Source organism: Neopelma chrysocephalum, unplaced genomic scaffold (genome assembly GCF_003984885.1).
Source record: "Neopelma chrysocephalum unplaced genomic scaffold, ASM398488v2 Primary Assembly neopelma1_100, whole genome shotgun sequence".
Taxonomy (NCBI): domain Eukaryota; kingdom Metazoa; phylum Chordata; class Aves; order Passeriformes; family Pipridae; genus Neopelma; species Neopelma chrysocephalum.
In genome coordinates this window covers 177354-196623 of record NW_020897763.1, presented here as the reverse complement: position 1 = coordinate 196623, position 19270 = coordinate 177354, and the positions used below count along the sequence as shown (strand labels likewise).

The 19270-nt window shown below is 47.6% G+C and overlaps 1 protein-coding gene across 1 annotated transcript in view; it reads right to left on the bottom strand.

The window, feature by feature from the left end:
• Positions 1 to 870: 870 nt before the first annotated feature.
• SYT6 (synaptotagmin 6) overlaps positions 871 to 19270 on the bottom strand; it is a 35813-nt gene continuing 17413 nt past the window's right edge. The window contains exons 2-7 of the mRNA XM_027695297.1: positions 17410 to 17746; positions 14254 to 14815; positions 9952 to 10072; positions 8799 to 8970; positions 7724 to 7874; positions 871 to 2421 (exon numbers count right to left, since the gene is read on the bottom strand). Of these exons, the coding sequence (XP_027551098.1) occupies positions 2350 to 2421; positions 7724 to 7874; positions 8799 to 8970; positions 9952 to 10072; positions 14254 to 14815; positions 17410 to 17746 (1415 nt within the window). The 3' untranslated portion in view covers positions 871 to 2349. The remainder of the gene's footprint in view (positions 2422 to 7723; positions 7875 to 8798; positions 8971 to 9951; positions 10073 to 14253; positions 14816 to 17409; positions 17747 to 19270) is intronic.

Here is a 19270-nt window from a genome sequence, read left to right as displayed (position 1 = left end):
GGGTGTGGGTGTTATTCACTAACGGGAGATCCAGTTTTCCAGTAACACGAGTGACAGCCAGTATTGAGTGCAAATTGATTATCTGTGTGAAGCCAGGATTAAAAATAGCAGCTTTGTGTCAAACCCCACGTATGTTTTGACTAAATCCTAGATAACAAGAGGAGCGGATAAAAGACGGAGATTACACAGGGAACGCCAGAACCCAAGAAGCCAGGATTAAAGGAGAAAAGGGTTTGAGTGGGTTGGTGCAATTAAAAGATTGTCAAGTGCCATCAGCCAGGACTGCTGTGGCTTCTTCTGGGGGTGTCCTGCTCTTTGGTCTGCAAACCTGCCAGGGGCACTGCCAGTTCACAGCACTGCTCACCTGGGGCTCAGCTCAGGCCAAGGTTCAGGGGGTTCACGGCCAGTGTTTGACCCACCCAGGCAATTATTTTCAGTGCTTAGAGCCTTTTTCCTGTACTGAGACCTGGGACATTCCCAGCAAGGATGGGTGGTCTCCAAAAGGGACGTCCTCCCCTCTGTTCCTCAGTAGAAGCCCACAGAGCATTTTGTGCTGGGAAGCTAAAGCAGTTTTACCACTTTTTTTGTTTCAATGAGCTGTAAGCGCTTGAAATACAATTTTTTTTCCTCCTGCAACTGGTGCTCACTGTTCCCCAAGGGGTGGTGTGACTGTGCCAGCCCAACCAGGAGCTGCAGAGCTTATGTCTGCTCCAAATGACGCCGTCTGCCCTTGCCCAGCCTCGCGCCATCCCAGGCTCTGTCATTAGCACATTTTATGGCATCCACTGTGATTACTGCAACCATCCAACACCGCATAACACCCCATTACTGCTTTCACAAGAGGAAATATTTCACCAGGCAAGGCAGCGCTTACAAATAAAATAATTTTATTGAGTTTCTGCTCCTATAGCATGTGGCACGTAAAGAGAATTAAGACACAAGGTGCGATGAGAAATGATGTATTTACCCTTCGCTGCACAAAGGATTCATCTCACCCCCAAGCAATGCAAACACCCCTCTCTGCCAGTCGTGATGTGCAGTGAAGGATGATGTGGTGACATTTAGGAAAATGGAAACTGAAGTTGACCTGAGGATTGTGGCTGATGAAAGCAGTTCTGATAACCCTGATGGGAGGAGAACCGGCTGCCTCGCTCGCGAATTTTACCTCGAAACCAAAAATATTTGCTTTTACTTAATTTCATTAGGGTGGAATAAACAGCACTAAAGCACTTCTCAACTCAGAGAAAAATCCACGATGAGAAAGTGTCCAAAATCCACAGCTGGCTGATAAAGATCAGCTGATTTAGCTGCAAAGCCAGTAAGTACTTGGGATGTTATAACTTCATTTTTGGCCTCTGCAACCAAACAATCAGCAAAGCTTCATTTTTTTTCCCCAAAACTTGACCTTCCTCCAGGGTTTGGGCCCTAGAAACTTTATTCCCTGGGGAAGTACTGACAGGAAGTCCAAGAAAAAAGTTTGGAAGTTTTCTTTTTTTTTAAGTATTGGTCGTGTTTCCCTTTCCCCTTTGATTCACCCTTTATTATTTGGGTGATATATGAAATGGAGATCCGGGGGTCATGCAAGGATAGCCACCTATTTCTGTGTCATCTTCCCCCTTTTAATTCTGAATCCCACTTTTGGCAGCGGCGTTCCCTCCACTCCGGGTAATGTGGTGATGTACAGGGGGGATGAGCAGCAGCTACAAAGGGCTCTGAAGAAACTGTTCATGCAATTAACTCTGGGGAGACTTCAAATACAGGGGAAAAAAAACAGCTCCCCCTCCCCCCTCGAGGAATCAACAGGATTTTTTATATATGAGAAAAGGAATTTGGGATACACACTGCACAAACTTCTAAGAGCTCATGGACACCTCTACATGAACAGGAAACCCGGGAACACTCTGCTGGGGTGGGGCTGACCACGAGGACGGAGCTGCTGGCAGGTTGGAAGAGTCTCTCCCATCTTCTGCCAGGGCTCTCCCAGCGATGTCCCCTCTCCTGGCCCCCTCTGCTCTCTGCAGACACACCTTCTCACTTGTCCAGCCTTCGTAGACACTAAAAACTATTTTACACATTATTTTACACACCAAACTTCCAGCTCATGTCTCAGTCCACCTTCTTCCTCCGGAAACAGATCCATACAGTAAAAGCCACAAAAATAACATCACCTTGGGAGACGTATTAGACAAAAACATATTTGACCACAAAACGGGTTTCTACCTTTACTCACGCAGGAACAACTAGACCAGAAAGTCCCGCTGCTGCCACCGCCACTCAGCAATCACTGAGACTGTGGGCCAAGGGCAAAAATAACTTGGATTAGTCCCATTTTGCTCTCTGTGCTCCATATCACGGTGTGGGGGGTGGTTTGGGAGAGGGACAGGAGCCCTGGCTGTCGAAGCTCGCTGCCCGGCCGTGCCACTGCGAGAGAAAAGAGAAAACAAGCCTAAACAAACAGAAATTATTTGGAATTCTTCCCTGTGCCACACTGCCTGCATCCTGTTCCTCGGCATTCCACACTGCCTGTATCCCATTCCTCAGCATTCCCACCCCATCCCTGCACCGCTCTGCCCGGCTCCTGTCCCACCTCATTCTCATCTTCTCTACATCTTCCAACTTATTGGACGCCCGTGTTTAACCACTCAGGAGGAATTACTGAACAATTTGCTTTATTGCTTTGTAAATCAATTCCCAATTGTGAAGATTCCTCAGAAAAAAAAAGAGGAAAAATAAACAGTTTCTGCGCGTGCCATGAAGACAAAGTGGTCTCAGTTCAGCTTTCGCCTCTTTCTTGCTTTATTGCCGTTGTCTTTTTGGGTTAGAAATACTGTCTAATCTCAAAAGTACTTGAGTCTTTCCAGTCTGGTAATTTTACTCCACAGCAGCTCTGTCCACAGCAACGGAGACATTTCTCAAAGGGAAAATCAGATCAGAGAGTCAGTGGATGGAGCAAAACATTTTTTTTTTTGCCGTATTTATGGGATCATAAATTATTAGTCATCTGCCTTGGGGGCTATTATTACAATTCCAACCCATTTCTCCTCAAGCTTTTGAGTACTTGCCCATCTCACCATCTTGTTTTATTAAATTCAAATGACAAATGATGGACATCTCCCAGAGACAACGGGAGGCGTAGAATTTCCACCGCTTCCTTCTCCCCCCAGATCAACTCCCTCCTCTCTTGCATAAGCAGAAGCTCTTTGCTGGCTGATATTAATGCTCAAGCATGTATGAATTTCATTTCTCTGGGTGAAAACTCACTTGGGAAAGCAAACTTCACCCTTGCCTTGGCAAAGGCATCTCAAAGAAGCGTAATTGGAGGTGAGAGGATGGTTGTGTGGTGCTTGCAGGGAGGCTGAGCAAGGCAAACAGCCACTTGCAGATGCTCCATGGGTCTGGAGTGCTCAAGAATTTGGCCAATTTTCTTCCCCAAACAGTGTAAAAGTAACTCACTGCACAGATGTGCATTAAACTAATTTCATTAAATTAATTGCATTAAATTAATGAACGAAGAAGCTGGGAAGCTTGTCCTTGCAAACGGGCAGCTTTAAGGTAAGAAAACACTTTCTCCTACGTTTCTCATTTGCTAAAATCCCTGAGGAATTGATGATGGATACAACCTCCTGATTGGAATTACCACCAAAAGAGCAGACAGCAGAAATTCCAGCAGCAATGGGATTTTGGCAGAGCCTTCTCCACACCCCCGCCTTGTTCTGTCTGCAGTGACAGTCACAATGTTGCTACTCCAAAAATGTGATGAAAATTTTTCCAAGAGTAGGTTCAAGCGACAGAAGAGGAGCCTGGGGATATTTTTCCTTCCTTTAATCAGAAAAGGTGAACCGTGCATTGTGCAATTAACAGTCAGAAACCAGGAACACTTCGATCAAAGCCAAACAGGCCCAAAAGTCTGGAAGAGCTTATCTTTAAAGATAAATGGTTATTCTTCATGACTTGGCTCTCAGCAGAGTTATCAGTTGTTATCTGGATAAATGTTTTGAACAAATAAATGCTCCCTGCTGGATGTCAGAGGCAACTTGGCAACATCAAAGGCCCGTTTTGCATCGTGCTGATGATGCTCCTCCTCGATATCAGAGTTTGTCTCTCACAGACAACAGAGAAAAACTCCTATTTCCAGAAGTTCCCTTCTAAGTCTGGGAGAACAAGCTGTAATTTTGTATTTCCCTTTCTGGACACATCACTTGACCTGGCTGATGGGAGTTTTGGGAAATGAAGAGGGAACAGCAATGAGTGGGATGGTTGAAGCACCCGGGGAGGCCAAGCAGGTGCCACCAGGACCTCGGGGCTGAATGATGGGAACAAGTTGTGCTGAGGGGGAGAATTTATTGTCAGAATAACTCCACAATGCAGCAGCAAGTGGGATTCTCCTCTTCTGCTCAGAAACTCGCCTTCTGAACATCTGTGTGAGGAGGATAGTACTTAGAAGCTTGTAATTAATGATTCATTTGCACATGTTCTCCATGTTCTCTTGTTAATGATGATGGTCATTAGAGAAGTGCAGTGATTATGGTTTGTTATTCACTGTTGATAAATATGGAGCAACCAAAGACATGATGTGCATCAGAAGCATTTCCCCAAAGGCTCCAGAAATGGAGGAGAAGGGAAGAGTGGGTGACACCAGCTCACAGAGGAAGGGCCCAAATCACATTTTCAGCACAGAAATGAGGTTTCTGGGCCATGTTAGCCCAGCACTGTGGTGGGACAGGCTGATGCTGGCCAGGTCCTCGTGGTGGACAGTCCAAGAACCATGCCCACAATGCAGGAGGAGGCTGGTGGCCCAGCCTGGGGTGTCCAGCACCACTCTCCATCCATCCAACACCACTGTCCATCCATCCATCTGTCCTGCAGCTCTCTGGCAGGGTGAGGGAGCCAGGGCTGGGGCATCCTCCTGCTGCAACACACCTCTGGTGAGAGTTTTGCTCATAAAATCACCAGAAACTGGGTGCTGTTTTGAGCTGTGCTCAATATACAGTGGCAGCTCCTTCTTTTGGCCTGAGCTTTTCCAAGGTGCACCAGGCAGGGCAGTACACGTGTTGGTTAGCAAAGAAATTCCAGCTTCCCACCCTTTTCTCCAACTCTGAGCTGTGGGGAGGGGGCTGGGACACCCAAGCAGGGAGCAAACAGCTCCACTCATCCATTTCTCAATTCAGGCATCAAAAAGACACTTCAATCCCAGCTTTGCTGCCTTCAGTGTGAGGTCAAGCACTCAATCAGGAAAGGCACTGATGTGCAGCAGAGGCCACTGCTGATGGTCACAGACCACCAGGAGGATCAACTAGAAAGCCAACGCTCCGTTTGCTGGTGCCCAGAACAAACAGTCTGGAAGATGAAGATGCAAACGAAGACCAAGATGAAAGTCATGAAGACAAAGACGAAGATGATGGCTCAGCACAGCCTGAGTTCACCCCCACGAGGACACGAGGGTGAAGAAGGGATGGAGGGCCACTCAGGGCAGATGGACAGGGGAGCCCACAGAGCCTGGATGGATGGAGCAGCCTCTACCAGACCCAGAGCAGAGGCTACAGGACCAAAATCCCAAATTTCTTTTCAAAAATGTCCAAACTCATACGGAAAAGATGATGGAAAAGATGATGCAATAACTTGTAACCAGCAAATACCATTTCCCATTAATTTCTCTCCGGGAGCCTGTGCCTTTTCTGTTTGGTCTGTTTTTCAGGCTGCACTAGGGATTTGCAGACAGCAGTGCTAAAACCTAAAAGGGCAAATAAACACAGGGACCATTTGCTTGCTGGCTCTGTGCACCAATTTGTGGCAGAAATACCAGAACAGATGATCAGAGGGTTTTTTCTTTCCTTTTAAGCAGAGCTCCTGACCTGTGCACTGGGGGGTGAAATGATTCACTCAGGTTTTTTTTCCAAAGTCTTGGGGGCTCAGCCATGGTTTTCAAAGTATATTTTAGAAGGTGAGTCATCTTACATGTCTGCCCCTTACTTTCTCTGCGTTTCATAATAATAATAATGTCTTTCTTTTTTTTTTCCCAGTCATCATGAAGAACTTTAGAAGAGTTTTCTTTCAAAACCCCAACTGCATCTGAAAAATAGTGTAGTAAAGCCATAAAAATCATCACCTGGAGAAGGAACTCCTGCCCCTGGGTCAGACACAGCAGCTGCTGTCACGCTACAGACACCACAGACCCTGAGCCAACTGATCAAATGATGGACCACGTTTCATTTCTGCTGAAACCCTGTGGCCTCCAGCTCCCTGTGGCTGTGGGAGGTGGCACATGGATCCTGCCCAAACATGGCTCATGTTCCTGCTGCCAGGTTTTCAGCATGACAAGGTCAGTGAAAGCCTTTTGCTGCTCACCAGCAAAAGGCAACATTACCACTAAACACAAGTGGCACGTTGTTCTAATTCTGCTTCCATTTACACCAGTTCTGGCCTGTGTGATTATTCCTGATTTGCAGTGGTGCGATGTGAGCTCACAGAAAGTCCCCATGAGTGTGAATTTTCAGGTGTCCATTATCTGATATATCCATCTGATATCCACCTCCACTGCGTCTTCCACTAAATAATTAATTACCAGGTTTTCCCACTGGGTGACACCCACCTGGGCTGGGATAGAGAGCACAGAGCACAAACTGCCTTCTTAGTCATTGAATGATTTGGGCCAGAAGGGGCATTAAAATTCATCCCATTCCACCCCCTGCCATGGGCAGGGACACCTTCCACTAGCCCAGGTTGCTCCAAGCCCCATCCAACCTGGCCTTGGACACTCCCAGGGATGGGGCAGCCACAGCTTCTCTGGGCAACCTGTGCCAGGGCCTCACCACCCCTTCTTGTTAGAGGAAAGAGCAGATTTCAAAGAAACAAAGGGTTTGATGCACTAAATCAGATTCACCCAGCCCAGTATCTGCCTTCCAGTGCAGCTCAGTATCTGTCCCTCAAGGGGAAAATAAGATGCTTTTTGTTAAGTGCCTATTCTATGGCTTTGAGAGAAAATACTTCCTTAGCCCCAGATGCAGTGGGAGGTTTTATTGCCTTTATTATCTTATCACTGGCCACAAATGCTGGCTTTCTTCTCATACCTGAAGTGTCAAGAGCGTCCCTGCCCTTTTCCTCTTCTCTCTCCTCCAGAAATTATGACCTAAATCAGCCAGAGCCAAAGAGCTCTATAGGAGCGTGAGAAATTGGAGTGCAAGGAGGGAGAAAATGCTAGAGATGGTCAAAATGGTACCCAGGCATTTCAGCCCTATTTTATCATCTGGGGCTGCATCAAGTGAGTCTCTTTCTCTGGAGATGCTTAGAGCAATTACATTTGTTCTATTTATTCTCCCTCAAAGGCTCGGAGATGAGTCAACAGAAAAATCTTTTAGGATGAAAAATTGAAACTTGAAATAGGCAATATCCCTGGACAATTTGTTCTGCAATCAGAGCAGCATTCTCTTCCCTTACTGCTCTCAATCTCTAATTTAAAAAGAAAAAAAAATAAGAAAAATAAAAAAACCAAGATGTTAACAGTCACATCTGTAAACACAGTTTCTCTCATCCTTGCTTGTGAGCTCGAGGAGCTATTTCGAGGCAATACAGAAATACTTGTTTTCTGGAGTTCATTTCTGGTGAGAAAATTCCCTCTTCTCCTGTCAGAAAATCCCAGGCGAGGGGAGAAGCTCTCTGAAAGCCTGGAACCAGCTCACTCATGCCCAGAACATGCATTAGAGAAGGGAAGAACAGCCCCACACACCTCTTTGAAGGACTTCTTCACCTCCACCAAGGGGTGCCAGTGCGCGATGGGCTTGCGGGGATACGCCAGCATCTCGTTCCAGTGGTCCCTGCCCAACCCTTCAGCGTTGACCCCCACACGGCAAACCCCGATGATCTCGTTGTGCCCCACTCTGCAGGATGACAGAGAAGCAACACAAACACCTCTCCCTCACCTCTCTCGCCCTGCCCAAGTTTCCCAGCCAAGGTTTGGCCCCTGGTGCTGGTGTCTGCACAGGGACAGTCTGGTCACACCTGGCACTGCCAGCACACCCAGCCCCAGCACTGACAAAACAGTTAGAGTAGCTTTTAAATTGTCTGAACCGTAGATCAGTCCAGACACAGGACCTGGGAGGCTGTTTGTGTAGTCGTGGACAGCAAGAATAAGTGCAAGTTCAGTAATGGGTAACTCATACACCAATTGCTGCTCAGACAGAGACTGTTTGCTTTCTAGAGTGGGGTGATGGGTTGCAGGACAAGTAAATAACAAAGGGGAACACAGGACTCGTGAGGGGAAGAAGAGGGACAGGCACTGATCTCTTCTCTGTGGTGACCAGTGACAGGACCTGAAGGAATGGTTGGAGCTGTGCCAGGGCAGGGTCAGGTTGGATCTCAGGAAAAGGTTCTTCCCCCAGAGGCTGGTTGGGCACTGACCAGGCTCCCCAGGGCAGTGGGCACAGCACCAAGGCTGACAGAGCCCAAGGAGTGTTTGGATAGTACTCTCAGGTACATGATGTGACTCTTGGGGATGGGCCTGTGCGGGGCTAAGGGTTGGACTGGATGATCCTTGTGGGTCCCTTCCAACTCAGCACATTCTGTGATTCCGTGACTCGCTCAAGAAAACACCACAAAGGAAGGACCAACTTCACCAAACTCACTATTCCAGTTTTCCACAACCATGAATATCAATGACACTGTAGCAATAAAATCACCAGGGGCAGGTTGATGCCACAGAGCTCTCCCATCAAGGAAAACACTGTGGAAAATGGCTGTTGAGCAGGAAAATCTGCACCCAAGGGGCTGCTCTCCCCTCCACCTCCCCAGGGCCTCCCACCTACCGATCGTAATCCATGACGGAGATGAGCAGGCTGACTTGATCCATGTTCTCTGGGGGAATGTCAAAGATTATTGCTTCATTGTAGGTGGGATTAAGTGTGTTTTTCTTTATGGTGGTTTTCTTCTTTTTCAGTCTTCGCCCGTCACAGAGCAAAGACACTTTGACATATGGATCTGGAGAGGAAGAGATAATAAAAACCATTGTGTTTAGTTTACAGAGGTGTATTTTGTTGCCGCTGCGATATAGAAACAGCATTGTCAGAGGATGGGCTGTGAGTTCCCATGAGCCAGAGGCCCTCCTCAAACTGACTTTTAGAAAAAGAGATGTCTGCACACCAGTTGAATCCATTTCTCATCCTGCTGTGAGTGGTGACATGAGGTTCAGGCACCAGAGAACCAGCACTGCATTATTATTATTATTACAGGAAGGCAGAACTGGCTTCACCTGAAATCTCAATTTTCAGATATTTCATAAGGCACCAAGCTCCTGCTGAGCAGAAACATTTTCTGCAAAGGTCTGTGTTGTTATTGCCTTTTGTACAATGAAATTCAAATGTTGATCTCCGGGAAAGAAACTGCTTTTTATGATGAAAACCAGAGTTTGTGCACGCTGGATTTACAGATCAGCTCTTTAGAACTGTGAATGCAAACAGTCCTCAGGTGACTGTGATCCTTCTGTTTGAGTACTGGAATGTACATTCCCCTGGAATGTAGCCAGGTGACCCATGATCCTTTCCTAATTTTGGGGTGAAATGGTTGATTCTGGCTATAGTGAAAGGATGGATAGTGGAAAACACCTTATTCTCATAAAACTGCTGGGGTCAGTGTCTGCAACAGGTCTGTGTCCAACCTGAGAGATGGATCAGAGCTCTCACCCTGCAAACCATTCACTGGGGATGGGAAACCACTGGCAGGCTCCATGAATATTTCTGTATATTCCTGTGTACAGTCACCTTCCCTGGGTTCAGGCTCTGGAGAACAAGTTTAAAATACAATTCTACTTCTAAAATTTTGTTCATACACAAAACACAGACAAAGCTTTGTCAGGTGTTTCCATGATGACACAGAGACATAAGCCCATCATCCACTGAGGATATTGAGAGGGAGGGGGAAATGTGGATGCAATGGGATCCTCCTCAGCCACCAAGCACCCACCTGAGTAACCAGTGATGTCCATAGCTTTGAGATTCCTGCATTTAATGACTGTTAAGGTGAGGCGACCTGCAGTTGGCAAATAACAAAGGGAAAACATGATCTCGCCCAGGTCCACGCTTTCCTTTAATAAAACAGAGAACACATGAGATTGGAAACGTGCAGGAACAGTCAGCCAGAACTGTTTTCTCTGTTCTGCCATTTGAAGTGAAGGACATTTCACTGTATGGTGGTGCTTCCAGTGCACCCCAACGTTATTTGGCTAAAAATTATTATAAGGAACAGGAAAAATATGTTACAGCTTCACATCATAGTTAAGGACAGTGTTCCTCTGCCTCAGAGGAGTATGTGCTTCCTGTGACAACATCACAGCCCTGCTCTTCTGCTCCATTGCTCACACAGAAGTGATGGGATATCTCACACCAGATCAGTGCCAGCAAGGAAATTATATTAGTATCAAGTTTTATTTGAATGCACAGTGCACATCTCCTACAGCCAAGTGTGAGAGACTAACACCTATTTCCTCAGGTGGAGGAATGTGATACAAACACAGTGAGATGACAGAAAGGTGAGACCCTGACAGGCAGGGGTGCCTTGTTCTTTGGTCGTGCACTGCAACAAACTCCATGAGAAACTTCCTAGCACAGCTGGTGCCATCTGCTCACAGAACCACAGACTGGTTTGGGCTGAAAGAGACCTTAAATATAATCCAGTTGTAGCCCCCTGCCATGGGCAGGGGAGAATTCAGTAATAGAGGTTTATGGACTTTGATGGTGCTCAGTATTTTGGCAGAAAAGGAAAATTATTTTATAGTAACACAGTGGTTTTCTCTGGAGCTGAGTTCGATTTTCTGGGTAGTTACTGACTGGGGGGTCGTAGCTTTAAATCAGAAGAGAACCATGAAGGGCACGGTTTGATGGCAATTGAGCTTTTAGTTTACTGTCAATTAGACCCCCAACCCCTTTGAGATGCCTTCAAGGAGCTGACACAGTGTGGGGCTGTGTCTGTGTGTGTATAAATGGTGAATTAACCAGCAGATGGCACTCAGAAGTGTTTGGTAGTTCTGGATTACACAGAGGCCAACACAATTTACTCTTTTAGTGCCCCATCAAATAACTTTTATACATTGCTCTTAGCACCCCTTGTACATGGAGCTTTATCGACTACACCTCCTAAAAGCCCTTTCCATCATTGCCTTGCCCACAGGAATTCAGGGAAGAACATCAACAAACCAAATGTCTTACTTAAACTAGAAAGCATCATTATATCTGAAGTCAGCAGAAAGATTTCCAAACACCTTCTAAAAATGGATTAAAAAGAAAAATCTCTTATTTTCTACATACAGATCCCACATCTGTAGAGCAAACAACCCGTTTATTTTCGGAAGCTGTGTTTGATTCCTTTCAATGTGATATAATGATCTGCTGAAAAGAAATTGTAGCTGTTAGTAGGAGAGTGATGGAACTAGAAAGACAAGTAAATGCACTTAAAGCTTTGCTAAGTGTTAGGGGAATAGATCTTGTTGATGGATGAGATTTTTGCCAAATTATTTCCTGCTCGTTCTCAGGTAAGGCAAAGATTAAATCTTTATTCCACTTAGATGTGCAGAATACTAATGAATATTATATAAAATCATTATTCTTGACTGGGTCTATTCTTTCATGCATTCCTTGTTCTTAGTTGGTTTGGGAGGGACGAGGGGCAGGAAACTTTGGACACACACGTCAGAAGAGACATCACTGACTGTGTGAGATGGTGAGAGCACACTCTGGACACCATTTCATCTTCTGTTCATCTTCTGGCACTGGGAGGACCTGTTCAGGCTATAAAATGAACATAAATTGTTCCTTGACTTCCTTGTATCAGGGCAAGAGATTTTTCTTTGCAACCATAAATACCAGAGAGCAAAGTGTGTCCTGTGGGTACATCATTTTCTTGCAGATTATAGACACTGGGACATTTCCAAAATTCATATCGGTACCTTTTAGGAAATAATGGAAGCTCTGAATCAATAACCTTTGCAGACTTGAAACCAAAAGTGTTTCACTGATTCACAAGCTGTACAGTCATTAATTAAGCAGCTGAGTGCTGGCTATTTGACTAGCCTAGGTCTTTGCCTAAATGTGTTCCCATCCTCTTACCCACACGATTGATCTAATGTATTATTAGTCACCCAGAGCTCTCTCTGGGTTTTATGAAAACTGTACTTACCCTTCTCAATTTTGATTAAACAGAAACGTCCTTGGGTGTGCTACAACTGGCTGAGATGTACCAGGATTAGCCCATTCCTTAAGAATGGCACAGAGAGAACGAGGGGATGGAGCCAAATGTGGCACTGGACGTGTCCTTGGGAGCTCTGCAAGGCTGCTACACGAACATGCCTTGGGCATGATGTTGACTCTGCTCCTCTCACACCTTTTTTGGAGGCTTTTCCCTCAGCAACCCTTCTGTTGGTGTATCTTTACCCGTTTTTGCTTGGTTTTCCCCCATTAAATTAGTTTATTTAGCTGGGAAAACACCCACTATTTCTTGCAGAGCTGATGGGCAGATTCCTCCATGAGACACCAGCACATCTGATGCACCCTGTTCCCCTCCCAGCAGCTCTTTGCCAGGTGAAGGATGTGCCTGGTGCCTCCTTGACTCTTTGCCAGCGTTTTTCCTTTCATTACCATCCATCAGTCGTAGCAGCCATGGCTATTTGTGGATTGAAAGCCAAGAGCTGTGAGCTCCCTGCTAACACCACTGACTTTCCTCGTGGTTGATCCTGTGCCTCCCTCCCACAGCACTTCCAGGCAAGATGCTCAAAAGGCACCACAGCAGCAGCTCCCAGCACTGCCCCAGAGTACCTGGCAGGCATCACATCCACCTCCATGTCCTTAGACTGGCAGGGGAAAAGCTCTCTGTGCCCTGCCAGGACAGCTCTAGCCTGAGAGCCACCTTCCAGGGCTGATATCCTGGATTTCCTGGTTATCCTGCATGCACACTGTGTTCCCTGTGGTGCCTGGGATCATGTCCCTGTTGGGCACAGCAGCACAGGACACAGTGCTGGGCACATGTATGAGACCTCACAGCTCTATTAGGAAGTTCTGAACACACCACAGTGGAAGAACAAGCACTGAGAGCAGTGACCAGGGGGTACAGCTGGTGAGGAACACGGTACCGAGGAAAAACCTGCAGAGTTACAAAGCAAATATCTTCTGGTGCTGCTGACCACAACTCAGTAAGGGTTTGTGTTTGACAGTTCCCTCCCCAGTGCAGAAGGTGGGAGAGCAAAGGTGGGAGATGAGCTACAAGGGGAGCTGCAGGACAGATTTTTGCAAGTCCTGGGGTTCTGCCAATCACCAGGACAGACGTGACAGGGCCCACACTTTGGGCTGCAAGGGTGAGGGTGTCTCATATCTCAGTTTCAGAAATAACAATGTGAAGTGACAAAGACAACAATGGACTCAGTGTCCAGCTGCAAAGCAGCTCAATCATTTGTTTGCCCCCAGAACCAGCCAGGTCCTCCTGGGAGGGCAGTGGAGGAACAGGCAGCTATTCTGGAAGGTTAATGCCATTGCTCTACACTCAGTGATCAGTGTGAGGAGTGCCTTCCCTTGCCAGCTCCGTGTGACACGGAAAGAACTGGGACTTCCCTGAGGCTTGGCTTCTCCCAGAGGAGGTTTAGGTTGGATATTAGGAAGAAATTCTTCACAGAGAGGGTAATCAGACATTGGAATGGACTGCCGAGGGAAGCGGTGGATTCTCCGTCCCTGGAGGTTTTTAAGATGAGACTGGATGTGGCATCAGTGCCATGGTCCAGTAACCACAGCAGCAGTGGAGCAAGGGTTGGACTTGATAATCTCAGAGGTCCCTTCCAACTTGGCTGAGTCTACGATTCTACGATTCTATGATTCTATGATTCTATGATTCTCTTTCAGAGGGAACTCAACAGAACCACTAAAAGACCCAAACCCACCTCTGGAAGAGTTGCCAGCAGCACATCTGACATCCCTCAGTGCAGCAAAGCCCAGCACCTCCCACTGGCCCTCCAGAGCTCTTTCTTACTGTGACAACAGGCAAACACCTGTGCCACGGCTGCAGGTCCCCAGGGCTGACGGGGCCATCTGCAGGGAGGCAACAAACCCATCAGCGGGGAGTTGTGCAGGACTCACCCCTTTGGGCAGCGCAGACAAAAGTGAACCCCAACCTACCCTGGCAACACCCAGCACACACTTGGTACTGTCAGACACCCCACAAGACCCCAAGAGCACCACCCCAGACACGCTGCCAGGGCAGGGCTGACCCTCCCTGGCACACACTCACCGTTGTTGCGTACTGAATGTCCCTCCAGATTGAAGTCTCCCGGGAAAGGTCTGAGTCCTCGAACAGGTTCTCCAGGATAACCTCCCCTATCATGTCGTGCCTGGAGAACCTGTCAAAGTCAAAGACGCTCAGGTGGAGCTTCCTGCCCGCCAGCTCCTCGTGGGGCACAGGGAAGTGGAAGGACTCGTCGAAGGTGGGATTCAGAGTCTTCCTGTGGACCCGTGTCTGGAACTTGCGCTTGCGGTCGGGCAGGAGGTAGATCTTCACGTAGGGGTCCGAGCTGCCGCAGAAGTCTTTGGCTGGCAAGTCAAAAGCCCTGAGAATGCGGACGGTCAGCGTCTCGTTCTCGTAGTCGTACTTGAGGGTGAAGTTGATTTTCCCGCAGGTTTTTTCCGCCTCCTTTTTGGGGTCCTCGGTGTCGAGAGTTTTCTGTTTGTAGAGCTCGGGCTTGATGCGGCCGATGCTGGTCGGCTGCTCGGCCACGGCCGGGGGGGGGTCCATGCCATAGTCCATGCTGGACACGTGCATCTGCCGAGGGAGGTGCCTCTTGAAGGAGATGTGCCTGCAGGAGGAAGACAAGACAGCCGTATGGTTTTCCAAGGACATTCCTCTCCTTTTTTCTCCCCTGGAATGCTAAGCTCAGGAAGCAGGAGAGCACGAGAAGGAGTTCAATAGGTCCCCCCGACCTCTGCACAGAAATTGTGTGTGTTATGGAAGTTGAACACTGAGGGGAACACCTCCAAAAATCTTGAAGGAGCCCATCCAGCAAATCTCTTAAATTCCAGAGTATTTGCAACAAGCTGCATTTTTTCACCTGTTACACAAGTCACAGCCCAAAGTTGAACAGATGAGCCCCAACAACTCCTTAACCAGATCAAAAACAATCCAGACTATTCCCACCCTCAGCCCTTACACTTCCAAGATACTGGCACTAAGTTCTCTCAGGCAAAAAAAACCCTCACTTTTTTTTCTTTGTGAGAGAACCATGACCACCTCAGAAGGTGAGGTTTTATCTGTAGAATCCCAGAATGGTTTGGGTTGGAAGGGACCTTAAAGCTCTTCTCATTCTACCCCCTGCCATGGGCAAGGACACCTTCCACCAGACCAGGTTGCTCCAAGCCCCGTCCAGTTGGCTTTGCAGGGTATTGCTGCTTCCAGACTTTTCCAACAGACTCATCAGAAACTGATAGATAATTGTTGACAGGGAGGAAGGCACAGCCTTGTCAGGAATCATCTCTTGCCTTGAGCTCCCCTCCAGCACAAGTGAAGCTGTGTGTAAGCAAAGCTTTATCTAAGCAAAGCAAAAAAGCTTTCTGTGGACTCACGGCATTATTCCAGATTATCTGGTGTTTACAGGAGCAGTTTATGGAGTTACTTAACCAAACCAAGAACTGGTACAGCCAGAGCATTAGCTTTCGGTGGTACGTGGTGCTGAGAGAAATTACTCTCCCTGGCAGGTTCCTCAGAGGCATTAGGCTGGGCTGTGGATCAGAGAAACCTGCCAAGGAGAAAGTGGGTTTGAAACCTGCCCACGTACAGCCAAGTCCCACTTTGTTTGTCCTAATTCAGACAGGCTGAGGTGGGTTTTTTTTTTCTCCTCTCTTGGAAAGGTGTAATAAAAACAGAATGATCATGTGCATGCAGAGAGGGAATCAGCAGTCCAAAGAGCCGTGTGGATAAATGAAAGAGTGTGTGGCACAATTGCAGGTGGCACCGCGTTGATTTAACTCCAGCTACGTCAAACAGGAGGCTGCGGTCGGTGCCTCACTAATTCTGCAGAAATGCAGCCAATTTTCTGAGCAATGTCTGTTTTCACAGTTGCTCTCCCTTGCACATCACGGGCACGGCCAGCGAAGCAAACAGAAGTGCTGGGGCGCAGCCAGGACCCTGCCATCACCCCTTCCTGTCCCCGTTTCACCGCCTTCTGTGTCAAGGAGAGCTACTGTATTTCACAGAATCACCGAATGGTTTTTGTTGGAAGAGATTTTAAAGCTCATCTTTTTCCACCACCTGCCATGGGCAGGGACACCTTCCACTAGCCCAGGTTGCTCCAAACCCCGCCCAACCTGGCCTTGGACACTTCCAGGGATGGGGCAGCCACAGCTTCTCTGGGCAACCTGTGCCAGGGCCTCCCTACCCTCTGAGTAAAGAACCCATTCCTCACATCTGATCTAAATCTCTGCTCAGTATTCTTGCCGAGAAGGTGTCCCAACATTCATCCAGCCTTACCCCACGTCCTGAGGATCTGTTGATGTCTCTGTCCCTGGCTGAGATGGAGATGGGCAAAAGCACCAACTGCAGCTGGTTCTGAGCTCGTGCACTGACCGATACATCAATTCTGCTGATCTAATTGTTCCCGCTCGGAGCCACGGCAGCGAGAGCGAGCCAAAAGGTCTAATTCTGTCTGACAGAGTACATCATTGATACTTCAGCCTGCCTTTCATGTTGGAACAAAATTAAAGTGGCCAAAGCATGCTGGTGACTTGACACAATGAGGTCAAGTCACAGTAATAGGGCTTGAATCCCTGATTTTTTAAAAAGGCCCACGGTAAGCCAGTCTTAACACATTAATTGGTTAATGGCCAATCTTTGGACAGTAATCCAGCGTGTTGGTGCTTTCTTTAGCCTCCCTGATGGTATCTGAACCTCTGGCTTCATTCAACAATCCTCCTGCCTGTCCAGCTGCTCGCAGAGCAGTGTCCTTACTGAGCACCCCATCCCTGCTGAGCACCTTGACCCTGCTGAGCAGAATCATAAAATCACAGAATACCCTGAGCTGGAAGGGAACCACAGGGATCATCCAGTCCAACTCCTGCCTCTGCACAGAACACCCCAACAATCCCACCTGAGAGTGTTGTCTAAATACTCCTGGAGCTCTGGCAGCCTTGGGGCTATGACCACTGCCCTGGGAAGCCTGTTCAGTGCCCAACCACCCTCTGGGGGAAGAACCTTTCCCTGAAATCCAACCTAACCCTCCCCTGGCACAGCTCCAGCCATTCCCTGAGTCCTGTCACTGCTCACACAGAGCAGAAATCAGAGCTGCCCCTCTGCTGCCCCTCGGGAGGAAGCTGCAGACCCTGAGGAGGTCTGACCTCAGGCTCCTCTTCTCCGGGCTGGGTATCACATCCCTTCCGAGCATCCCGACCCCTCACTCACCTGGTGGAAGACGCCGGCTCTGTGGTTTGCCTCTGGATCCGTGTGCGCCGCATGATGTGGTCCTTCATGGACATCTGGACCTCTGCAGGGATGTCTGGGGACGTGTGGCTGATCTTCACCGCGGCCTCCAGGAAGCTGAGGGCCCCCGTGTCCTTGAGCTTGTCTGCCATGCTGTCCTTGTGGCAGCCTGCCTCGCCCCGCAGCACGGCCAGGTTAGAGGAAAGGGCCTTGTTCCTCCAGGGAACCCAGCACAGCTTCCAAAAGAGAAACAGAAACACTGCCACCAGGGCCAGTCCACACACAATAACTATCACTGCAAGGAGGCTGACGGAGAGCTCTACAGGGAGAGAACAACAGCGACAGGGAGGGGAGGGACGGGAGAGGAGAGAAGAAAGATGGTGAGAAAATCATAAGTAAATGGAAGAAATGGTCCAAACTGACTTATCTCACAACTAATGTAGAGCTCTTGGCAAGTTCTTCAAGTGAGAGTCAAACCCAAATGAGCATCCCCGGACAGACTCGGGACACGTTTGGGTAGAAATGAGTGTCTCCATCTGGCCAGAGCTATGAAGTTTCATACTATGATGCTTAAACTGGCTATAAAATATCACCCTTGGTTTGTTTTGTGTCATCAGCAAACTGCTGAGTCTGAAATCAGGAAGAATTGTACAATTGCATGGTAGAAACAATCTCCAGTGCTGTACTGGCAGAAGGTGCCTTTCTGCTTCACGCCACGGCTGTTCAGGCACTATAATGAAAAAAATCCATCTACCACGATCCTGGAAGTAGATTAGTGTTGTACTATCAACACCCACATCTTGTCCAGATGTGTCCATGGGAAATAAAAAGTAAAGACCAACACCAAAAGAAAAAAAAATGATCACGAGCTGCTGATGCAGAGAAACCAAACGTAGAAGGAGGTTATACAGAAAGTACTGCACAGAAAGTACTGCACAGTCTTCCTTACTCTGAATAGCACAGGAGCTGCGTGTTCTCTGACTCTCTGAGACACTTTTTGCCTTGTGTGTTGTGTAATTCAGCATTTCAGTCTTTTTCTGGAGAAGACAGAGCTTCCATACATGTGGCTGAAGAATCAGGAAAGAGGGAATATATATGTGTGTGTGTGTGTGTGTGCATACATCTAGGATATGAAATTATTCACAGCACTTCACAAAGGGAAAACATTGGCTGTTTGAATTCCTTTCCTACAGTGTATTAATTCCCAGATTCCTACCCAAACCAAAACTCTAAGAGTTCAGGATCACAAGGAATACCAGTCCCTGATGGTGAAGCCAGGGTTTGCTCTGGAGGTAAGTCTGCAGTGTCAGGACTACATGGATTGCTTTGAGTTCATGGACAATTTCCTGACTGCCTGCTGTGTTATTTGTAGTTACCAGTAGAACAACACTCCTTAATTAGCTAAGTGCAAGTCAGGACAGAAAGGCAAAAAACACCAAACACTCCAAAATTTTATACATAATAACCATTACCCCTTATTCACCCTATTTATGGCTATTCTTGAACTATAAATGTTTTCTGTTACCACACTTATTTCCCTGCCTGAGCCCCAAGGAACGTGGTCAGTGACCTCCGCATTTCAGAACTGGGAAAGTCAACTCTGTGCTATAAATGTGATTCCTGACGTGTTTTATCCTAAACAGGAGTCATAAAAGACCTTCTGCTTCCCTTGGTCATATAGTTTAGTTTTGTACAGCTGTAATCAGACATTTAATCATGGAATGGTGTGGGTTGGAAGGAGCCTTGAAGATAATGTAGTTCCACCCCCCTGCCATGGGCAGGGACACCTTCCCCTAGACCAGGTTGCTCAGAGCCTCATCCAACCTGGCCTCGATGCTTAAGG